We start from the raw sequence: 9,444 nt of genomic DNA on the forward strand, positions 1-9,444 counted from the left end.
TTGTACAAAACTACAAATCCTCATAGTGTTTGACTTTTTCAGCAGTTCACAATGTTTTTCATTTATCTTACACTTGGCCTTCATCTGCTGTCTGAGAGAGCTGCAACTCTCCCTGTAAGGTCAACCTTCCTTTAAGCCAACTTACTTCTAAATGGTTGCCTCTTACAACTAGAAGGTCTGGACAGCAGCTGAGCAAAGCGTCTGTGCTCATGGCCTTAGCTGTGTTCCTGAGATTACTGGGGATATTCACTCTAAGTGAGCATAAAATTTGCCCATGTTTAATACCAGCATTCACCATGTCTGTGTAGATTCTCAGTCATCCAGGTCACAGTACCTCTGGAGCTTGAAAAAAGGCGACTGGACTTCTTTTTGTTTCTTGAAGACGTTTCACCTCTCATCCCAAAGGCTTCTTCAGTTCTCAACCAAATGGTGGAGAGACCCAGGTATTTAACCCCTGTGGGCGTAGTCTCCTGGAGGTGTTTTGCCTTAGAGTGGCAAGTCAGACTCTAAGGCAAAAACTGGTTCATCCCAAGGGCAACCCCCCCCTAAAAAGTCTGTCCACATTGGAGAAACCAAACAGCCTCTTCGCAAACGAATGGCACAACATAGAAGAGCCACCTCGACAGGACGAGACTCAGCTGTACATCTGCATCTGAAGGTCAAAGGTCACTCTTTTGAGGATGCCAATGTTCACATTTTGGACCGGGAAGACAGATTGTTTGAAAGAGGAGTAAAAGAAGGCATCTACGTCCTGTCCATTGGCTTTGACCTGTTTGACCTGCTGCCCTCTGGCAGGCGCTACAGGTGCATCAAAGCCAGAACAAACAGACTCAAGAACAGTTTCTTCACCAGAGCAATCACCACCCTGAACTCACACACTCACCCACTGTAACTGTGCAACACCCACATCTCTGTGCAATATTATATTATTCATACTGAACAATATCTAACATTCCTATATTGTGTAATATCCAGTATTCATTCACTAGTGCAATATTCATTCACCAAGTGCAATATTCATCATCTTCATTATTATATGTATACACATATTTACTTTTCTTACAATGTACAGATGCACCAATGTATGTATATATTTTTATACATTCTATTTTTTGTATATTTTACACATTGTTTATTTCTGTATATCTCTTGATTATATTGAGTATACTAGATTATAATATTTTTATTTTAGAGAGTTTGATTTTCTGTTACATGGCACTGAACAGGAGTGGCCCTCCAATCTCATTGTACATCCTGTATAATGACAATAAAGGCATTCTATTCTATTCTATTCTGTGAACAACCATCGTTGAACAGAGGAGGTGGATTACGTCACCAACTTTCCCCCCCTTACAGTGCTGTCCTGAGCTCCCTTCCCAGACGTCTCAACCCCCATTCACACCTTTGTTCCAGCGACCTCAATAGGTCACATGAAACAATGGAACAAGTCCTATATTGGTTTCATCTGAAACCACTGATTGAAATGACCCACACCTCCATTCACACCTTGGCACATGTGTTTACGCACATGAACAACAGAGGGTCATAACCACCTCCAGGGGACTACGCCCACAGGGGTTAAAATACCTGGGTCTCTCCACCATCTGGTTGAGAACTGAAGAAGCCTTTCAGATCTTGTCAGTGTTTAGATGGTGGATTTCAGCTAGTTTTACATTCTTTGAGCTCTAAGAAAGAGTTCAGGCTGAACAACAGTGGATGAAGAAACTAGTGCAGCTCACAATGTGTCACAACAGTTATATGTAAAATATTTCCATCTCTCCATTTTTTATACACGCCTTCATTTCAGTTTCATGTGCTCTAAACATTTGGCAGAAGTCTACGTTACATAATAACATTACATAATAATCATCTGAATATCTCTATTGTGTATATTTTGTCATTTGGCACTACTAGGGCAGTTCACCAGATCTTGTCAAATACCATACCATCTTTATTTATAAAGCACTTTAAAACAACCACAGCTGACACAAAGTGCTGTACATTAAAACACAAATAAATAACAATTTAATAACTCTTTCAGGTTAAAAAAAAAAAAAAAACAGTTTAAAACTAGATCCCGCTGGAGTTAAAAGCCAAGGAAAAAAGATGGGTTTTAAGACGAACTTTAAAAGTGGACAGTGAAGGGGCCACTTTAACCTGCGAAGGCAAGTCATTCCATAACTTAGGACCAACAACAGAGAAAGCCCTGTCCCCTCTGAGCTTCCTTCTTGATCTTGGTACCTTGGTAAATAATGTACAGTCTCCTTACTCTACTATTGTTTTGAGGTTTACGAGGACTTAAAACTGGCCAAATGGCCAAATGATATACAGTATACACTTCAGTCTTCAGTGCAGACTTTGTACTGATTAAAGGAACCAAAAAAGTTTCTGCTCATGTGAAAAAAACCCACAATTGCTTTGAAAAGATTCAAAAAAATGGTAAAAGTACACTGACTTGGAATTCAAGAGAATCATCAGGTGGTTCACCTGGAATACAGCCAGCTGCATCAGGCCATATTAATGCTTCTTCAGAGAAGATGAGAGAAAACCCAGAACACGTTATAAGCCGGTGTTCCAGGTAAAAACAGAGGTCGGAAAAAGTCCTGCCGGCCAGCGTTTTTCCTTCCCAGTTTCTCTGTGGCAAGTCGAATATTTAAGAAACCTTCAAGATCATAGGTCAGTAAAGAGTCAGTATGGTTCACTAAAAGTATAATTATTCTGATTATTTTATAGAAAATAATATGACAATTACAAATAGGAATGTGGTGGTTAATAGATTTAATGATTTTTTTGTTAAGGTGGGTCCAAGACTGGCCAAGGAAATACAAAATATACCATCAGAGCAGAAAAGTGTAAGTGAGTTTTGTGGACTTAATAATTCAAATTCATTATTTTTGAAACCGGTAGAAGAAAGAGAGATTATTGAAATGGTAAATAAATGTAAAAATAAACTTTCCACAGACTGTGATGATATTGATATGATGGTAGTAAAAAAGGTAATTGATGGAATTGTGTCCCCTTTAACATATCTGTGTAATTTATCATTCAGAACAGGCACATTCCCTGAGAGAATGAAAAGTGCTAAAGTTATTCCTTTACATAAAGCCGGTGATGTTCATGACTTTACTAACTATAGGCCAGTCTCTTTACTTTCACAGTTCTCTAAGATAATGGAGAAATTGTTTGTGGCAAGGCTTGACAATTTTAATGAAAAATGCAATGTATTAATGGAAAGTCAGTATGGTTTTAGGGCAGCCAGGTCAACAACATTGGCAATGATAGAGTTAGTGGAACATATAACGGAATATATACAAAACAGAAAATATGCAGTGGGGATATTTATTGACTTAAAAAAGGCCTTTGATACTATTGATCATAAAATATTAATATATAAAATGGAAAGATATGGAGTGAGAGGGGTAGCAAATAACTGGCTGAAAAGTTATCTTGACAACAGACAGCAATGTGTACAAATTGGTCAGTCCAAATCTTTATGTTTGAATATTACATGTGGGGTTCCTCAAGGCTCAGTATTGGGTCCCAAATTGTTTATTATGTATATTAATGATATATGTAGAGTGACTAATGTTTTGAATTTTGTTATATTTGCTGATGATACAACTATTTTTTATACTGGGGATGATCTAAAACAGGTTTTGGATGATGTTGGTAAAGAAATTGATAAACTTAAATATTGGTTTGACAGAAATAAATTATCTTTAAATTTAACTAAGACAAAATTTATGTTGTTTGGAAATAAAGAAATTAATACTATGGTAAAGTTAGAAATTAATAATGTAAGGATTGAGCAAGTTTTTCAACATAAGTTTCTAGGAGTAATATTGGACCACAAGTTATGTTGGAAACCCCATATCAAACATGTGTGTAATAAGATGGCAAAAATTATAGGGATATTAGGGAAAAATAGGCATATCTTGAATATTAAAACTTTGCACACTTTATACTGTACAATGTTACTACCATATTTGGAGTATTGTGTTGAAGTTTGGGGTAACACATATAAGAGTTCTCTACAAAAAATATGTATTATGCAAAAAAGAGCACTGAGAATGATATATAATGTTGGGTATAGGGAACACACAAATCCACTATTCTTTAAATCAAAACTTATGAAATTTATGGATTTAGTAAAATTTAAAACTGCTCAGATGATGTTTAAAGCAAAAAACAGTATGCTTCCAAAGAATATTCAAAATTTCTTTAAAAATAGAGAAGGAAGGTTTGATCTAAGAGGGAAATGTAACTTTGTTCAACCATGTGTTCGCTCAAATCTTAAAAGTATGTGTGTATCAGTTTGTGGAGTGCGTTTGTGGAATGGTCTAGATGATGAAATTAAGTTAAGTACAACTATTGCACAATTCAAGAAAAAATATAAGGAGCATATAAATAATGTGTATAAATACGAATGAGATGTTTTGTTATTTTTGTTATTGTTGGATTGTAGCTTCATGTACATTAAAATGATCTATAGAAGATTGGGTAGATTGTATCACAGGGCACTTTGGCATGGGTAGGTGTGTGTAGCCATGCATGCTGGTTAAAATGTTTGGTTAATATTATAATTCAGTTTAATTATGAACTTGTAAAAGGCAATGGGGACAGGACTAGATAAGCTATTGCTTCTTCCTGCTCCCTTTTCGAACACCTTGAGATTGTTATAAAATACATTGCTGGTCATTTTATTTATTTATTTATTGATGTTTGATTTGTGTTTGTTATATAGGTGAATATGTGTATATATGCATATATGGATATATGTATGTTTTATTTTCCTACACGTTTATTTATTTTTCGTTGTTGTTTTTTATTTTATTTTGATTGTTCGAAATAAATTGAATTAAAAAAAAAAAAAAAAAAAGTGACAATAACAATATAAACAGAAAATAAAACCAGAACTGACAGCCACACACTGGCGTTATTTTTCCGACTAAGCATATGTGTGTGCATCCTTTTAAATGTTTACAACTTTTATTGTTGTTCAATAAAGTTTTTTTAAAAAACAGGTGGCGCTTTTCTGTGACGACACTTCCGGTGATTTCAACACCGCGCCGCCGGCGGCTTATAAACAGCAACCGCTTTTGAAGCGCCTTTGTCTGCTTTTATTGTCGGTGAATAAATATCGAGCGACGCCATGGCTGATAAGATGGACATGTCTCTGGATGATATTATCAAAATGAACAGGAAAGGAGGAAGCAGCGGAGGAGGCCGCGGAAGAGGAACGTCCGTCCGTGCTGGAGGCTCAGGTCGAGGCGGCGGGCCGTCGAGGCCGGCGCGGGGCCGACAGAGCAACTTCACCCGAAACAGCAGACCCACGCCGTACACCAGGGTATGGGAGAGAAGTAGTTGAAATCGTGGAAATGTGTTTTAAAAATGCGTTATTAAAGGTGTAATTACATGATAACGGACTTCCGGATTCTAGCATGGTTCCGTTAACAGGAGCAGCTCGGAGCTCTGAACCAGTTGGACTCTCAGGGACTTTTTCTGCCTCCCAAACGCTGATTTCTTCCACTCTGTGGGTTTTTACCCGTTGGTCTTTTATTTAGATCAGCATGTTGGCGCAGTATTTGAAAATTGTTCCCAAAGAAACCTTTATGTCCCCTCTCTTTTTTTCTTCTTCTGGCAAAACGGCTTTTTTGGGCTTCTTGACTGCAGAGTGAATTGCTTTCTCCAACCTGTGGAAACTCACTGCCTTACTCACCACCTCTGTGGAAAGAAGAGTGCTTTCAGGCACTGAAGAAACCCACTCAGTCTCTTTTAATGCGCAAATTTCCCCGTCGTGGGATCATTAATGTTTTATCTTATCTTATCTTATCTTATCTTAAGTGGACTCTTCTTTTGAAGACCTGGATGATGCCCTTAGCCTGATGAGTTATCAAAATTTTTTAATAACCTTCAAGCAGTCGAAGTGTTTGTGTCCATCTGAGTAGCCTGAGTTTTCTGGAGCAAAAGATGAATTAAGATGCATGTATTTTTTTTTTGTCTCCACAGCCAAGAGAGTTACCCGACAAATGGCAGCATGACATGTTTGAGGAGTACACTGGTGGACGTGGAGGAAACAGTGGAGGAAGCAGTGGCGGAAACAGTGGCGGAAACGATGGTGGAAACAGCGGCAAGCTGCTGATTTCCAATCTGGACTTTGGTGTCTCTGATTCCGATATCAAGGTGCTCACTCAGCTCAGTTGTTTGATTTTTGCTCGTCTCAGGTGTGGGGGAATGGTACTGATGTTTCAGTTTTTATTTCTAGGAGCTGTTTGCGGAGTTCGGGGCACTGAAGAAAGCGTCTATACACTACGATCGGTCCGGCCGCAGTAAAGGAACTGCAGACGTCCACTTTGCAAATAAGGAAGAGGCACTGAAAGCCATGAGGCACTATAACGGCGTCCCTCTTGATGGTGAGGATTTGGCTCCCTGTTTGTTTATGAATGTGCACACAGGTGTTGCTTAAACTGCTTAATTTATACTTTGTTGTGTGGTTTTTATTTTTGCAGGCCGCCCCATGAAAATACAGCAAGTCACTTCAGAGTTCAACACAGAGGCTAGACCGTATACACAGGGGTTAGTTATTTATTTATTAAAGCAAACATGCTCAAAACAATCTGTCGCTTATTCATAGTCGGGTCTCAGCAAAGAAGCCCGTCTTACAGACCCGGTGGAGTGACTCTTTTTTCTGTTTGCAGTGTAAACAAAGGGTTTGATCGTGCCCGGCTCGGTCAGCCCAGGTTTGAAAGGCGGCAAGGCAGCGGCAGTGGAGGTTTCAGAGGCAGCGGCAGTGGAGGTTTCAGAGGCAGCGGCAGTGGAGGTTTCAGAGGCCGCGGGAGGGGAGGCGGAAACAGACCTCAGCTTTCCGCAGAGGAGCTGGACGCCCAGTTGGATGCTTACAATGCCGAGGTATCTAATCAGGCTGCATAAAATCAGCTCCATTCTTGTTTTTGGTGGTACTGTGAACACAGTTTTCTAATCATATCTTTTTTTCTTTTTTTTTTTAGTGTCAGATGGAAACCAGTTAAAAGGACGATGCTCCCCTTCCTGATTTTTTTTTTTTTTTTTTTTTTTTTGCGGTTAATTGGATGTGATGATCAGGCTTTATGACGCTTGTGTTTTAAAGGCATTTTGTATGGACCATTATCTTTTTGTTAAATTTTCAAAATTTCTCTATTTTTATAGCTAACTGTGTTATGAGGATTCAGGAAGTATTCTTGCCTTAAACCTGCATTGGGATTCTTTTGTTCTCTTTGTAATGGTATAAACGTGATTTAATGACAGACTGTCGAATGTAAATTAGAACAAGCTGAATTTTAATGTACACTGGCTCTGTCACTCAGTACTGTATATTTGACATGTGGACATGTTCAAAGGATTTTGTACATAAAAACATTATATTGAGTCATCTTTAGAAAAATGTCTCTTGTCGTCTTTGTTGGACTCTTCAGAGTTGTGCCAGATGTTCACTGCTGTCACCTCATGTTGTCTCAGGCCAGCTGCTGAAAGTGCACTCAACTAAATGTAGGCTGGCTTCTGTCTTTTTTTTCTTAATGTTGGAAAACTGCATTTCCACAGCACCACACTCTTCATGCTCTTCATCCCATGTGACATAAGGCTGCACCCTCTCGGGCTCTTTCTGCTGCTTGTGCCCGTGAGATACCCGTCCCTTCGCTGCGCTGTCTTTGCTTTTCCTCATCTTGATGCTGCTCTCAGGATATCCTCAGTACATCTGATTTGAACATTTTTAGCACCACATCATGAAACTAATGTAGTCATGTTTATATCATCTTAGAATTATTTTAATGCTTTTATTTCTTCATGTGTGGATTGTTGCGGAAGTATTTTTCCTTGCTGGATCACGACATTCCTGTTTTGGCATTTTTACATTAGCCCCCAGTACGTTCTATAATTGATGTAAAGATTGATCACCCTATTTGATAGAATGTATCTGTCTGTTCACTGAAAACTAAAGAGGACTGTTTGCAGCCAAGGTCCTGAGGCTCTGGAACAACCTGCTGAAGGAAATCGGGTCAGCGTAGTCGGCCACTTCTTTAAGTCATCCTAAAGCATGCTTTTAAATGATGATACCTTTATTAGTCCCACAATGGGGAAATTACAGTTAACAGAACACCCATCCAAGAAGACAAGCAAACAAACATGGGAAGATAGGTGAACTGCGGCCATGCTGCCCTCTGGAGGCACTGCCGTAGAAAAGACGGAAAAACAATAGCAAAAACATGTAGATGAGAAGACTTTTCTGGATTTTGAATTCTGAATTTGCTGTATTTTTATGTCCAAGCTCCTGCAAAGCACTGATTTCTTGGTCCTGTGTCAGCATTCAGAGCCACGCAGAAGGATGGATCTTACATTCTGTGGGAACGGCCTAGATTTCCAGATTTCTGTGCTTGATATAATTTTGGGTCACCTGTCCTTCTGGCTCTGACCTGGAAAGCTCAGTGTTCCATGTTGAAGGATTTCTCAATCCCTTAAAGGCATCTGAAGGACGGAGGAGGCTGCAGGAGGAGCTATCATTGAGGAGGCATGGGGAAGTGTATATACCCTCAACAGTGTGGGACACAGGCCTCTAGAAAAATATGTTGCTGTGATCAAAATGTTGTGAATTGAAGGGCAGGTTTTGAAATGAGGATATCTCATATTTGCCCATTTCCTTGATTCCTCTCTCCTTGGGTCTTTTCCTTGCCTCCTCAGCTTGCATTTCTGGTGGGAGGGACTAAGATACAAGGAAAGGAATTGAAGATACACAACCAAAAGTGAGAAAGGGGGCTTGTCCCTCCCACCAGAGATGCAAGGCAAGGAAGTGAGGACGAGACCTGAGGAGAGCGGAAGAAGCTCCTCAGCCTTTCTAACACTGAGTCAAGCAAAAATAATACATTTTTACTGCATTTTAGTGAAGCAGCAGCCATTTATCTAAATGAGATACCCTCACCTCAGAGCCATCATTTTAAAGCCAAGCGAGTTAAATATGTGACAGGACTCACTGGAAATAGTTTTACTATAAGCAAACTGCCATTTTTATATTTAGAGCTACTTTCAATGCAATTCACACCATGGAGCAATGTGACAAGGAATCGTTCCTTTTTACAATCACAAAGGATGAGTTGTCCTGATGAGTCGTCCTCTCTCCATAGTTTGTATATTCCAGCTGTGGGCCTCACTGCTTTATATGGTGTGAACGACACACGTGCATCCTCGATCACAGCTCCTCCCGCAGCCTCGTCTCTCTCCTCCAGATGCATTTTAGGAATTGAGACATACTTGAACATGTTCACGGGCTGGAGGACAGAGTAGTGGAAAAGGGAGAAAAGCCCAACGACTGCCAGTGCGACTGCATTTTTCCTGTATGTATGTCAGATATGTCAAACATGCTCTATTTGATAGATTGGACAGGATTCCCAGTTACTGTAAGTTATCGAGTGACCC

At 39.5% G+C, this 9,444-nt stretch overlaps 1 protein-coding gene across 1 annotated transcript; it reads left to right on the forward strand.

Annotated features, from left to right (window-relative positions):
- Nucleotides 1-5,048: 5,048 nt before the first annotated feature.
- LOC115791740 (THO complex subunit 4-like) lies at nt 5,049-7,400 on the forward strand. Its single transcript, XM_030746005.1, has 6 exons — nt 5,049-5,347; nt 6,010-6,183; nt 6,266-6,413; nt 6,510-6,576; nt 6,699-6,909; nt 7,008-7,400. Exons 1-6 carry the CDS (start codon nt 5,153-5,155, stop codon nt 7,026-7,028), a joined length of 816 nt encoding a protein of 271 aa, XP_030601865.1. The 5' UTR covers nt 5,049-5,152; the 3' UTR covers nt 7,029-7,400.
- The last annotated feature ends 2,044 nt before the right edge of the window (nt 7,401-9,444 follow it).

The sequence above is a fragment of the Archocentrus centrarchus genome, chromosome 1 (genome assembly GCF_007364275.1).
Source record: "Archocentrus centrarchus isolate MPI-CPG fArcCen1 chromosome 1, fArcCen1, whole genome shotgun sequence".
NCBI lineage: Eukaryota > Metazoa > Chordata > Actinopteri > Cichliformes > Cichlidae > Archocentrus > Archocentrus centrarchus.